The following is a 15689-nucleotide window of genomic DNA, read 5'->3' as shown; positions in this document are numbered from 1 at the left end:
TAAATAGTGGTGTCCCCCAGGGATCTGTACTGGGCCCAGTCCTATTTAACATATTCATAAACGAACTGGAAAAAGGGGTAAACAGTGAGGTGGAAAATTTTGCAGATGATACAAAACTACTCAAGATAGTTAAGTCCCAGGCAGACTACGAAGAGCTACAAAAGGATCTCACAAAACTGGGTGACTGGGCAACAAAATGGCAGATGAAATTTAATGTTGATAAATGCAAAGTAATGCACATTGGAAAACATAATCCTAACTATACATATACAATGATGGGATCTAAATTAGCTGTTACAACTCAAGAAAGAGATCTTGGAGTCATTGTGGATTGTTCTCTGAAATCATCCACTCAATGTGCAGCGGCAGTCAAAAAAGCAAACAGAATGTTGGGAATCATCAAGAAAGTGATAGATAATAAGACAGAAAATATCATATTGCCTCTATATAAATCCATGGTATGCCCACACCTTGAATACTGCGTGCAGACATGGTTGCCCCATCTCAAAAAAGATATATTGGAATTGGAAAAGGTTCAGAAAAGGGCAACAAAAATTATTAGGGGTATAGAACAGCTTCCGTATGAGGAGAGATTAATAAGACTGGGACTTTTCAGCTTGGAAAAGAGGCGACTAACGGGGAATATGATAGAGATCTATAAAATTATGACTAGTGTGGAGAAAGTAAATAAGGAAGTGTTATTTACTCCTCATAATACAAGAACAAGGGGCCACCAAATGAAATTAATAGGTAGCAAGTTTAAAACAAACACAAGAAAGTATTTTTTCACACAATGTACTGTCAACCTCTGGAACTCCTTGCCAAAGGGTGTTGTGAAGGCCAATACTATAACGGTGTTCAAAAGGGAGCTAGATAGATTCATGGAAGATAGGTCCATCAATGGCTATTAGCCAGGATAGGCAGGTATAGTGTCCTTAGCCTCTGTTTGCCAGAAGCTGGGATTGGGGGACAGGGCATGGATCCCTTTGGGGCACCTGCCATTGGCCACTGTCAGAGGACAGGATACTGGGCTTGATGGACCTTTGGTCTGACCCAGTATGGCCGTTCTTATGTTCAGTTTTGAAGTTTTCTGACTATAACACAGGTTCCTGGAGCAAACTTCCTGCTTTAGTGTCATATTCATCATGCTTCTGGTTGGTAAACACACACATCTTTGACTTTCTTTGGACAGAACAATCATTAGTCTATCTTTGATTTCCTGCAGCTTTTGAAAAGTGTTCTTATCCATCACAATTTTGTTTTTGAAGTTTTGCTGATAATTAATATATGCTGAGCTTCAACAGGAGCTACAGCCACAGTCTTTGGCAACAAAAATTCGGCTAAGGGAACATGCCCACATCCTACCCTTCAGAATAATTCACTTTCAAATGGTCTTGCTTCTATTTTATGGTGTATGGGATCATTATCTGACAAAGAAACATTAAGGAAACTGTTTTTGTAAGGCACCTTTGAGACTGAAATCTCTATACCAAGAACAACAATACAGTGCATGCTTGCTCTCCTAGAGTGATACAACCATTACTTTAATGATGTCTCAAGTGCACAGTAAGGAATAAACTAAAAAAACAACCCCAAAATGTAAGTGTTCCTTTCATCTGAGAAGTGTACAATATGCATACTATGGAGTGCTGTAGCAGATCGAGCACTCACCGCCTCCTGTTGGTCAGTCTGGGAATTAGCTCATCAGCCTCGGAGCACCTCCTGCTGACTGGTGTCTCGCCTGCCTCAGGCCCCATGTCCCTCCTGGACCCCAGAGCCCCTTACCTTGAGGTTCTGCCCACCGCAGTCTCCCCACACTCTGGGTCTTCCCTCCCAGGGGAACTCCCAATCCCCTATACCCACCTTGCCTTAGTGGCTACTGCCAGTCATCATCTAAACATTTTCAGGGGCAGACTGCAGTCTATAATGGCCACTCATCACTGGCAAGGGGGTTGGACCAGCTGCCTCTGTCTCGCCCTCTCCCCGGGCTACACCTCTGCAGCCCCCGTACCTGCTTTGGGCCTTTAACAAGGCCTCAGCCTGGGGAGTTGCCAGGCTGGAGCTCCTCTTGCCCTTCACCAGCCCTGCTCTGCTTCCAGTACCCTGAGCTCCCAGGCAGCTAGGCCCTTCTCCCTCCAAGGCTGGAGAGAGTCTGTGTCTGCCTTCTGGCCCTGCAGCTCTTTTATAGGGCCCACTCTGGCCCTGATTGGCTGCCTCCCAGCCTTTTCCTATTGGCGCTCAGCCCCAGCCCTCTCCCAGATCTGGCCTTTAACCCCTTCAGGGCCGGAGCGAGGCAACCACCCCGCTACAAATGCATTATTGCATTAATAAAATTTGGCTCTCTCTCTCCAAATTGTTTTGTAATGTCTTGACTCCATCTGTACACTGTGGCAACCTTTTCTTCATTCAGATCTAAAAAGGCAATCTGCTTGGCCATGTCAGACATGGCTGTAGGGACGCTTTTTCTAGAGGAGGGATTCCAACATAGCCATGATGTTCTAACCAATTGGTACAAGCATTAATAAGTCAAATGATGTTAGAATTCTCCAAGTCTATGTCAGAAAGGGAAACAATGGATGGCAGTAAGAGATTACCATTGGTAAATTATGAAGGATGTCATTCAGGAGAAAAAGACGCACACAAAAAAGAGTATTAATTCCATTGAGGCTGTGGGAAAATAGTGAAGTAACATGAAAATCATGTCAAGCATCTATCAAACCAAGAGTACCAAAAGTGCATTTGCACTAGGACTCTGCATTTTTTGTTCATTTTGCACCAATGCAACTCGGACCATGGTTAGAAGAGGCAATGATAAAAATGCCTGAATGTGCTATATTAGTGCTTCCACTGTTGCTAGCACTAGTGGAGCTGAACTGGGGCTGGAGAAAGAGTGAAAAACGTTGACAAGCCCTCGAAGTTGCCATCTATTTCCAAAATGTATTATATGCTGCATGAAATTGAAGCTTATAAAGATGAAGCACAACAGAATAATATGCACGGTGACAATATTATCTTGAATGTAAAAATCTTCTACACAAAAGGGAATGGAAGTGCTTTATGAAAGAACAGACAGATAGATTCCCAGTTCTGTAACTGACAGGTAACAGCCGGTAGGTGTCAATGGGCACCTATCATTGTCATCAATAAATTTTGCAGTTGAAGAATTAACAGGCATGAGTCAGCACAAGGTTAACTAGTTTCTCCTAGTGTTGCAGAATGGACGGCCATACCTTCATATGTACTAGCATTCACCTTTCTAAGTGTATATGAGTTGAGGTAGTCCCAAGACTTATAAATTTTATCCATTCTTAACTTCAAAAGGGAAAAAAAAAACATTTTATTTTTCAAACTTGTCTTGATTATTGGTAGAGCTGGTTGAAAAAAATGTCTACATTTCAATTTTTTTGACAAAAGAGAGAGAGAGAGAGAGAGAGAGAGAGAGAGAAGGGGATAAATGGTTTGGGGAAAAAATTTACGAACATTTCCCCAAAATTTCAACCCGTTTTAAGCATATGCTTACATGCTTTCCTGAATGGAGTGTTTGACTTCATTTGGACTACTCAATACTTAAATTCTTTCACTGAAGCTATGTTGATTTACCCCAGCTGAGTATCTGGCCCTCAGCGTGTAACTCTTTTTAAGTTATACCTATGAAAACAAAAGGGTAGCCAGAATTTTGTTTTTTTCATATCCAGAAAATTGTATATTTCTAATTCCAGAAGAGCTGAAGTGATTTTTACTATCTAACTTATAAATGTTCACCTTTGGGAAGAGAAGCCGCCTCTAAAACATCTGCCCCAAAGGTGACTGTTTTGTTATGATCTTAGATCTGACTTCTCCTTTCTTAAGCCTTTCATTTTCCTCTCTGTCTTTGTGGAGACAAATTCTCTTAAATACATATGTAACTCTGATTTGGGGCCTGATCCTTTTGAAGCCCATTGTTCTCAGTCCCTTTTGTCAGAGAGATGGACAGACACTGTAATCTGAATTTCAAAGGTAATGAGTATCCCCAGATCCTATTCAGTTCAAGTATTCAGCATTTCTGAAAATGTCCTACTGTTTGAACATACAATGCTCACCTCTTTGTAATCACCCAATTATTGTTCTTCATTAAAACATTCAATGGAGCTTGCTTCCTCTCCAATGCTGCAATATAGGAGTATAAAAGGGATGTACAGGGCTAGTGAAGATTTATCCCTTAAATTTATTCATAGGAGTGGTTCCTCAGAATGTCCATCATAGGACAATAGGATAAAAAGGGATTGTTTGGTAGTAGGTTTTGAACTGCTTACCATTAACTTTTAGATCCTAGCTAAAACTAAGCTTTGGGACATGTATTCCAAAAATAACAACATAATTAAATAGTATGACACCAACCGGTAAAGGCCAGAAAATTCTAACTTTGGACAAACACTCCATCTTTACATTAGGTTGTGTGTCTGTTTTCAGCTTTAAGTGGGGAATTCCAATCACAATTTTTAATTTCCTAGCTTCTGATAGCAAGTGTGTCATCATTAACATTATTCAAGCCTACTGCTTATTATGTGTTGGTAACTATTCACAGTCCAAAAAGAACTCAATGACAGGCACCTGTAGGTCTTGAGATACCCAGAATACAGAGTATTACATTCAGCATAAATTCCTGAAAGAATAACTTGAGTCTATAATCAGAAACTTGCAAGAGGAGAGCCTATATAGAATTCTGAATACTTCCTTGACAAAACTACATCCTGATGGAATTCTCTAGAGGGAAAGTCCACCACAAATTTGAGGAGACACAATGTGCCAACACACATTTCTGCTAGATGACACAAAAGCTTCAGATGATGAAATATTCTTTTAAGAGAATGAACAAACATTCACCACTATCCCTGGCTAGTTGTCTTAGCAGACAGGCCAAGCATTTCACAGGTGAGGAGACTAAACTTCGCTCTCACCATAAAAGGTAATCCCTCCAGAACAGGTAGAGAAAGGCACATTACTGAGCTAGCATAAGTAAAGGTTTTGTTGACTCTTACCATGCTGTGCTCATTTTGTGACTAAATAGACTCAAGCCACCATAGGTATCAGTCTGGCATCTTCCACAAAAACAACACTTGAATAAAATAAATACTGTAAACCCTGGTACCATTAGACAAGGCTTCACCTGCTGGTACTTGTACCATGGTAGCTACATCACTAGTTTTCAACAGAGCTGGTCAAAAAATGCAGAAAACTTCATAGAAAAAAATTGAAACTAGAAATGTTTTCACCAGCTTTAGTTTTTAATTTGTTCCCATTGGTATTTTATTAATCAATTCCTGCTTGATGTCTAAAAACTTGTTTTAATTAGGTCACACTTTGCCTCCTTTTAAAATTTAAAGGCTCTGAATACCAAGAAATAGCATAGTATTAATGCTTTCCATTTCCATGGTAATCGCATTGCACTGAAAACATATTTTATTTCTATTCTTGATACCTTGCTCTCTTATTAGGTTGATGCTTATTTTTCAAACTGGTGATTTTTCTTGAAATTTAAATGTCTTCTGAAGTAAGACATGAAATAGCTTTTTCTAATGTGATGCCTGGAGAGTTCATCAGAAAATTCATAAGCTTATTTTGCCCAGTTTTAATGAGTGAGGAAGGATAGATCTGTTTGTGAAGCTCCCTCTTCTCCTTACTACAAGTGCATATTTTATAACTAGCAATTGTGTTACTGCCCTTGACCATTTCAAATATTCTGGAGTGACATTTTTAATCTGAATTTGGAATTTAGTGTCTAATGAAAGAGTCCCACAATTTATATAACATGGGCCAAATGCTGAGGTCTTTACTTAGACGAATTCCTATTAACGTCCCTAAATGGGAGCAAAGTCCAAATTGAACAAGGACCTCCCGATTTGACTGTATATGTCTAAAGAAACTATTAAAAGGGGGGAAATGCTATTGCTCTCCAGAGAATGGAATATTCTATGACCAGCCAACTCACATCACAAACCTAAACACACAGGGTGAAATCCTGGCCCTATTGAAGTCAATGGGAGTTTTGCCCTGGCCCCATTGAAGTCAATGGAGCCAGGATTTCACCTGATAGGTAATCATGTTCTTTAAAACAATTCTCAGTTTAAATAGGGTTATACTTTCTAAGGGACATCTGTTATGGAAAGAGTTATTGTCTAGTGCACTATGGTTCAAAGCAGCTAAATCCTCAGAGTTCTTGACCTCTGTCTGGGTAGATACCACAGGGATACCCCAACTGCCTCCCAGGGAGCTGGGAAACAACAAGGCAAGGTAGAATCAGTGGAGGATGGAGAACCCTATATTTAAGACATTAAGCTCCTCAGAGCAAGTTTTTAAAATATAGGGCACTGATTCAGGTAAGCACACACTTTAAGTCTATCTTTATTGAAACTGGTTCTTAAGTATGTGCTTAAAGCTAAGTATATGTGTATGTGCTGTCCTGAATTGAATACTACACTTTTCTTGAGAGGCACAGACACAGTGTGTGTGTGGAGGGGGGAGGGGGAGAGAGAGAGAGAGCACAGATGGCAAGGATTTGTAAATTACTTCATTTTTTGCACTTACAAAAATTTGTAAGAATCTGTACAAAGAAAATGCAAAATCAAAAATGGAGAATTATGTACAAATCAAGGCCTGAGGCCTCATCAATATTTTTGTTAAAAGGAGACAAAAAAAAGCATTTATCAAATGTCTAGGATTAGAGCTTTAAGGAGTTAGATGCTACAAGATGAGGGCTAAACAATTTCTTCAGGTTTCCTTCTTGACAGTATATTACAAAGGGAACCAGGGAAAGAAGCTTCCTAAATAACAGGACAGAGTCCTTCTCAAAGACAATAGATGAAATGCCCTGAAATTAGAACTACAATAGGTAGAGCCCTGCAAATCTGCAGGTATCCGCAAAATGGTCTGCGGATAGGATGCAGAGCGAAATTTTGCATCTAGAGCCCTGCAAATCTGAATATCTGTGGATCATTTTTGCTAATCGGATGCAGACACAAATTTTGTCTCCATGGAAGGCTCTAACAATGTGCTTTTCTTGGACAATTATGGACTATTGTGTCCAGGTTCATTGGGACATGGTTTAATTCACATCAAAAATTTTAGTTTTAAAATGCCTGTTCTTTGGGGTTAAGATTGCTCATCATAAGTTGCAGACATTCATTTACTTTTATACCCAGCAAAAAGTGAACTGAATTAACAGGTACATTTAAACACCTGGGTACACACATACAGTATTGTACATCTGATACTTTAAAGTAAAAACACTCAAGGCAAAAGAAGCTTAGAAAACAAATCTCTATCCTTCTACTTCATTGAACAATAAACAATGATGCTTTCACTATGTAGTTAAGATACTGCCAAAGCCTCATCTGATTTCTTCTAAAAGTAATAATAATGTCTGCTTGACAAAACTTTAGTGTTTTATGCGTAGAAAAGGGATGTATTTAATTGTATTTTGCATACTACTTTGCCTTGTAAAGACTGCAATACATCATATAATATTAAGTCATTTTTCACATCCTTCCTAATCATTTATTCATCAAAGCCGCAATTTTCCAATCTTCCTTTGATTTAAAAAGGTAATTTACAAAATAAATGCATTTCATTTTATTCTTGTCAGGGGCAAAATGCCTCTAACTGATAGAAATCAAGTCAGTATTCTGCAGGATATGAAATTCCTTAGAGAGCATGGCGCTCATATGTATAAAGAATAGAAATCCCAGTCATAGCTTGCAAATCCATGATAATATACATAGTTGAAAGCTTCTGTTGAAAAGCATAGTTGGATTTTCAATACTGCACACTTCTTTATTTAATTTATGTCAATTGGCATCCCAACTGTTTCAATGAAAGCCCTGGAGTTTTAATATAAATATATTAGTAAACCTTATGACAACTTTAAAATCATTATCTAAAAATCTTTCAGAACAATGATAAATGTTGCATGCAGTAGAAAAAGAACCCCAAAAACACGACCACGAGGCATCTCTAGTTATTTTTAGAATTTTAAATTAATCCAGAACTTGCATTTTAGCTAAAACAAAAGTGCCTCATCTGCAATGTACATGTCATTATAGTATAACTGTTGGTTGTCAGAAAATGAAGTAAAATGGGAATTACCCTAAAAGACATTTCAAGATTTTCTCCACCCCAGATATCCATTCCTGCATCGTAAGTTCCTATCTCTTCAAAGTAGTTTCTGTCAATAGAAAATAGGCCACCAGCCATAGTAGGGGTCCTAGTTGAAAACAAACAGAAATAAAAAAAGAAAAAAGAAAAAAAAAAGAAAAATACCTTTTGAAAGACACTGAAATTTAATAAATGATACTATAGCACATATGTCTCCAGACCTTTTGAATATAAAAATATATTCTAAATACATTAATGAAAATATATAAAATAATATGGTTTAGAATGTCTACAGCTCTACTCCAGCTGTGGGCTAAATAGTGCAGTTCTTATTCAGGCAAAACTCCCACTGACAACAGGAGTTTTACTGAGTAAGAACTGCAGCATCACTCTGTACGTGAAATTCCACTTAATATGATGCACCTAAAAAAATCAGTTTAAATGGATGGAATATTGGCCTTTTGCTTCTGGAATAGCAGTTTAAGTCCAATCTGAAATGCTTAGTGAAGAGAGTTTAATGCCTTTAGCTCTCCCCTTAGAGAGAGACTAAATGTTCATAAAATTACCAGGCATAATCTCCCTTAACAGGATTATAAATCTTTACAACAGGCAAATCCAATCAGAGTGCAAATTCACTATGAGTAAAAATATCCTGTTTCCCTGTAAAGATTTTTTAGAGTTTAAATCTACATTAATGACAAATGTTTTTCTGAGATAATATAAACATATATTATTGAAACGGTACTAATTTCAGGCTTCACAGACACTCGGCTTTGGCCTTCTCTTACCATCAGAATAAAGGCTGAGATAATTTCATAATCAATGCTTTTATTAGTGCATCTATAGTACTGTCAACCTAAATACTAGTGCACAGCTAAGGAGAGAGGACAGAACTAGCATGGAATTTAAGTTAAATCTTGACCCTGCAAACATGGCTATGAAGAACTTTAGTCATATGTTCTAGTATTTCACAATAGTGCCTTTATGTTCTATACTCTCCCTCATTGAAAAATTGGCCCTCCACACTTTAGTTAATCTATTTGTAAATTCCTTAGGGCAGGATTGTGATCTGTCCTTACAACACCATACAAGGGAGTAAGAAGGTGCAAGGCACTGCGTTAATCCTCTGCATGGGTTATCTACATGGAGGGGCAGTGTGGGAAGGAGAGCAACTATTGTGGAAATGCTATTCCACTATTGTATAGATGGGCAAGCAGGGGGTGGGGAGATTGGCAGGGTCTTGGCTCTGACCCTCTCCTGCAATCCACTAGTCAGCAGATTCGAGCCAGTGTGGAGGCTACTGGTATAGACCAATAGCAGATTACTTCCCTCCAGTACAAAAGGGAAGGCAGAGAGCAAATAACGGCAATTAATTCTCTGATCTGCTCTGATGGTGCAGCTAAGCCCTGCCCCTTACTGAAGGCAGGTTCTAAAGTTACATTCTAGCCCTTAATATTTAAGATGCTGATGTGATGAAGCACTTAAGCTTGAGCTTAACTTTAAGCAGTCCCATTAAAGTAATGAAGTCTTATGTGCTTTGCTGGATAAGAATATCTGAGCACAAAAAAAATTAGAATAACTATTAATTAGGGACTGGTGTTCAAATATGGAACTTGAATAGTGGTTTTATCCTCAGAATTAAGAACAATTACAAAATGAATGACAATTAGAATATGCATTTTGAAACTAAACTTTTCTATTACATTGTATACAAATATATATAGATGCACATACAAACAGCTTTAATAGACAGCTGAGTCAATAATTTAGTAATTCACAACAATTAATTTATTCAGCAAGTTTTCTTTATACAATGGATTGTTTGTGAAGATTGAATATCAGATACTCAAGTACAATGTTTAAAATTTGTAGTTTGCTCCTTGTCTTTGGTCAGATATGTCACAGGTTTCTCTTCCCTGAATGGATAAGCAATGCAACCACTTCCAGCACAAATACCCATGGTGTGTGAATTTAAAATTCAGTTTCCATGAATGCTTGTGAATGTGACATTGCAGTTGGCTTTGTGAAAATGTGGATGTCAATTTGATTGCTCAAATGAGCATAGCTCAACAGAATTCATTCAGTAATATGGGTGAATATTCAGCAACCAAATGATATTGAACCTCTGCATTTACCTACATTTCATAGGTATATTTTTCTCCCCATGCTCTCTACACTGCAAGCTCAGATAATTAACTGTCTGTCATTTCGGTATAGTTAAGCCTTCCTAGGTCTCAAAGCTGCTTAACTGCCCTCAACCTTGCTATATTTCTGCCACAAATATCATCATTGCCTCTCTGAGCTATAATGAGGAACAATAATGAAACTGAACAGATGGTAATGATTTTTGGCTATGGCCCCCTACCTGACTGGGGCATTTCACTGTACAATATTGTAATACTGTAGGTGACTAACATCAAGCAGGAGAAAAAACAAAAATTCCTGTCATTTGTATATACTTCACATTATATTTTAGAGAGTGCTTACCAATTCAAAAATATTAGCTTTAAATGACAATTATATTAGTGGCTAGTTAAAGACCTCTATTTCTGTGTAAAATCACTACACTGAAACCTAAAACACTAAGTTTGCTGGGTTTTATTTACATATTTGAAACTGACCAGATTCATCAGGAGATCACCAAGATTCACAAATTTTTTGCACAAACCTACATGTAGCAAGGCATGAACAAATGTGGGCCAACATATGAGCCCTATATTGCAAACACACATATAGAAGATTATCTTACTGAAATGAGTAGTCTCATTGGTTTCACATAAGTAGAATTACTCATCTGTGCATGGGATTGCAACATTAAGCCCTGATTTTTTGCATCAAAATCATGTGAAAATTTTCATTTTTGCAGATTCATTGTGAAAGCAAGTGACTCTTGGCAGTTTCAACTGAGTTTTACTTTGAGATTTGTGGGGCTTTTGAAATTTGATGGCAGAGTCGTGGGTGCAAATGCACAGAGATCAAAACTGTAAGCAATGTTCACCTCAATCCTTACAAACTGAAGCTACTGAATATCGTACAGGCCTACTGTAAAATTTACATACACATCAATAAAGGGGTTACCTAAATAAAACATGACAGCCAAAACTATTATCAACTATGTAAATTGAACTTGTTACATAAACAAATAGCTGTGCCGCTGTCATTGTAAAAACAACTAAAATAGCGATAATAGAAAGAATAAAGTCTTATTGATCCTTGTTGAAATTCGGCTGCTGCCCACTATATGATTATCAGTGCATTGTGCATGTTAGGTGTTGATTGTTTAAGAGTAAAGGTAGTATATTCTGATTTATTTTTCTGGTCTTATTTGGTTTGGTCTTTCTGGTCTTATTTGGCTTCTTTGGTTTGTTCGGTTTTTGCCAACCCACTGAGATAGACCAGGGAAGAAGATCTGGCTCCTTGATGCTGGGTAAAAGGAGCAACACAGCATAAAAGCACCCTAAAAGCCCCATATCCTGATGAGGGATGATTCAGTCAGTGCAGGGCCTGTGGAATACTGCCTCCCAATGATCACCTTGCAAGCTAGGGCATAGGGACAGAGAGGCATGCTGGTGGGGAGGCTGCAGAGATTCTAGGCAGCACTGTGGTCCATAGGGGAGCTGCCAAAAATTAGATAAGGCCTCCAGGGCTGTCCAAGTTATGTTGGGAGTCTCCTCAAGCCCTGGAGCAGCCTAGAACTGGGAAGGAGGAAAGGGGGTTTAAAGCTCCCCTACGCACCCCTGATCCTGGTTGTGAAATCTGTGCTGTACCTTTCAGAAGAGCAGCACAGAATATTACCCGTTATATTTAACTTTGGCTCCAAGAATTCTAAGTGGCAATTGATGAGTTACATATTTTTACACTGACAAGATGGGTGAAATTGTATCTTTTACTGAAACAACTTCTCTTGGAGAAAGAGACAAGCTTTCAAGTTCCACACAGAGCTCTGAAGAAGAGCTCTGTGTCAGCTTGAAGCTTGTCTCTTTCACCAACAGAAGTTGGCCCCAGAAAAGATATTACTACATCCAACGTGTCTTTCTAACATCCTGGGACCAACATGGCTACAACAACACTGCATACAACATATTTTACAGTCGCAAATTATATGAATCACATTTAGCAACATGAGGGACTGCGGACAAGTCATCATTTCCTGTGGTACTAGGAATTATGAATGAGACAAAGCTCCCAAGTCATTAGTTCAACTTTAGCCCAGTTTAGCATGACCAACAGTCCTTTCCATTTTATGGCCGTACCACTCTATGCCATATGATTTGGTGGTCTCAGTCCAATTATTAGTGAGAAGGTTTCCACAACCCAAAAAACAGAACTACAGTTTCACCAGCTGGCATCCTTGAGGTTGACTGCCTCAACACACAGCCAAAAATGCAAACTATACCCCACCTTAGCGTATGTAAGATAAATAAGGACATTATCTATATGTAATCTGGAATAAGGATTCTATTTATATAGGTTCCTATTTGTATCAGACATCATCCAGTTGTTGGGATGGAGAATAAGAAAAGGATAAACAAGGTATGCGCTCTACTTTCTGTATATGTTTGTTCTTTTATTTTTATTCATAGTAGTTGGCATAATAATAAAATGCTTAGGAAGAAAACAAAAACGTCAAAATAAAGAGTGACTCAATAAATTTTAGCACCTAGTGAACTGAGCTTTTAAGAAGGAAGATGAATATGGTGATATCCAGTAAAGATGGCCTGGCGTGGACAGCTTTAACGTGCACAGCACAAAAACATCTGGTATTTTTGACATTGTAGGTATGAAGACACAAGCTGCGTTTAAACTGTTCTCAGCACAGACAGTATTCTGTTGCCTGAAGCATGATAATATGTTGGCACACTGACAGGAGGATGAATCAACTTTCTCAAAGACACAGTGAGGTCTGCAGAGCACAAATAGTATGCAAGACTATTTAAAGGAAAATATTAAGGAAGTAGTTCTGCTTAGCAAGAATATGTGATTTGGTTAACCCTCTCTCTCTCTCATCATTTGGGCAGTGGTGGGATACAACAACCTGACAAAAGTGCATGGTTCAAAATTCCCTGTGGTGTTTGTTACTCCATTTTAATTAATGACAGATAGATGTTGGATTGATGCCTGTAATTAGTTACATAAAGCTCTGATTTGTAGTTCTTCCATTTTGTCATCTAGAGCTAAAAAAGAATAGTGGTTTGGAAGTTACTATAACCTCCCCTCAAACATGCTCCCATTGTCTTTTGATTTCACAACTCCTCCTAGTGTCCACTATATCCTTTCAGCCAATGGCTGCTAGTTTTATAACCACCATGTTGGTTGCAATCATCAGTGGAGTGAAATCAATGGCTGTCAGAGAAAATGTTGGAAAACAAAGGTATAGACATCCCTTGGTGTAATGCATGCAATGTGGCTGTAGGTTGAAGCCTGATGGCTGGAGCAAGCTACAGAGGACTGTACATGATCACACCTCCCACTTGTAGGTACTAGTGGGTCCTCCAGCCACACCCCTTCCATTCTTTGTGCACAACCATGAAGGGAGCTCAGTCGGAGAAGGGTTCTATGGCTGGCAGGGACTTTTCTCCTCTTATGTGCCCGTGGCATCCAGTCCCATTACATCGCTTAACCCCAGTGGTTCTGCAGCCTGAGGAATCTCTGTACTCACGGAAGAGGGAACTGTGTATATCTCTATGTGTATGTATAAAAATAAAGCATTTTGAAAAGGTCTGATAATCTATTGTGGCTCTACTGGGCCTAAGGTTATTCCAGTGAAAGTCAATGGGAGTTTTGCCATTTACTTAAATGGGAGCAGGATAAAAACTTTGGGATTAAGTAGGAGCTTAATTAAGACACATATTGATTGACAGTCCTTACATTTTATTCTATTTCAGATAAACAAAGCACCCTTCTAAAGGAAGTGTCCTGCAGTAACTTCCACAGGCTGCCTGGGCCCAGACAATATTTGGGTTCAAACACTGAAGAATGATCAATCACAGTCCAGGTTTGATTTCTGCAAGAGACCAAATGATGGAAAAACCTTCAAAGGTGTGAAGATTCCAATTGGTTCTAGGGAGAATCCCCAAGTGCAATGTTTGTCTAAACTACTTTGGCTCTGGAAATCAATCTGCTGTTGGGGATTTCCTCTCCCTCTTCCCCCCCGCCGGCCCCCTCCCTCCCTTTTTCCTCCTCACTCTGTAATTTTAGTCACAGATTGTCTCTTGGTGTTGTGGTGCTTTTGTTACAGATTAAAATAATTACATCTGTGGAAAAAACAAGGTAACAACCAAGCCTGAGAAAAATCCAGCTAATTCTTCCTGAACTTTAGAAAAGGTTCTGATTCAATTCTCTGTTTGAATTTTGGTAGAACATTGCTTGGTTGGTTCTTATTATCCAAAAATGTTTCTTTGTCCCAGTGCAAACCTCTCTCCCTAGCTGAAAGAGAAATGGAGAATTTTTTGGAATCATGAACAAAGTAACACAGCTTAGTAGATAGCGTAGAGGACAGCAGGTTGAGTGAGTGGATTCTATTCCAGGTTGGCTGTGTGGTTTTAGGGAGGTCACTTACCACCTGTAAACTGTGCTAAGAGTTCTTTGGGTGAAATACATAATGTAAGTGCAAAATTATTATTGGAGGAGATAATATACTATGGTTACCTTATAAAAACCTACCTAGGTAGACTTCCTGACCCTATGGTGAGGAGGAAATAGGAAAGGGAACAAGGATACTGGAGCAGTGTTTTGGAAACAAAGGAGAAAAATATGGGATCAAAATAATAGGGACACATTTGTGAAGAATAGTGACAGCAGTGACTGTACATCGGATCAGGGTATTTTAAATTTGCTGTAACTGAATTCTGAATCTTTGTTTGCTACACTAAGCATCATTAATTAATATAAAATAAAAGGCTTATGAATTCCCACAGCTACTGTTCATTGCAGGTGATTTGTTTTTTAAAATCTATCTGATGGAGCTTCTTTTTCAGCTATAGTTTACACTAAAAGTTCTCTTTACAACTGTATTGGATGACAATTATCCGTAGGCTTTTACAACAGTCATTGAATTAATTAACCATTTGCAATAAATTCTAGAAACTCCAGCAAAGGCAGATATTTCTGTTGCTTCACCTCCCCAATCATCTTATAAAATTAAATTTAATAAAACAGTTTCTTTTAATTCTAGGGCAAATAAAGCAAGTAAGTCTAGCGCTTATTTCCATCGACTGAAGAAAAAGAACCAGATAAATTCTATTGGTTAGAGTTTACAGTAAATTTCATGTTCAACTTATCAGGATTTATATACACAAAATACAAGATGACTGAGCTCTGCTAAGACTTATCTTCATGAGCAAGTTGGGTGACTTATGAGTAAATTATCCAGATCTTTCTTACTAAAGGTGGTAAAGATCTTTACGAAGCAACTCATATTTTATACTAGAGTGTATGCATGTTGCTACTGAATATAAAAAGGGAAAGGTAGGTGATGACCAATATTAACTTATTATAGATAATAGATACTCTAGGTAACATTCTTCTTTCAATTATGTGTGTACAACCCCCTTAACTTT

At 38.3% G+C, this 15689-nt stretch overlaps 1 protein-coding gene across 1 annotated transcript in view; it reads right to left on the bottom strand.

Moving 5' to 3' along the window:
- GALNT13 (polypeptide N-acetylgalactosaminyltransferase 13) overlaps positions 1–15689 on the bottom strand; it is a 309560-nt gene that overhangs the window by 131529 nt on the left and 162342 nt on the right. Inside the window, exon 6 of the mRNA XM_029910591.1 lies at positions 8122–8239. Coding sequence (XP_029766451.1) covers positions 8122–8239 — 118 coding nt within the window. The remainder of the gene's footprint in view (positions 1–8121; positions 8240–15689) is intronic.

Source organism: Terrapene carolina, unplaced genomic scaffold (genome assembly GCF_002925995.2).
Source record: "Terrapene carolina triunguis isolate 2854851 unplaced genomic scaffold, T_m_triunguis-2.0 Scaffold62, whole genome shotgun sequence".
NCBI classification, from domain to species: Eukaryota; Metazoa; Chordata; order Testudines; family Emydidae; genus Terrapene; species Terrapene triunguis.
The sequence above is the reverse complement of the archived record's forward strand: the minus strand, read 5'-3'. Positions and strand labels throughout refer to the sequence as shown.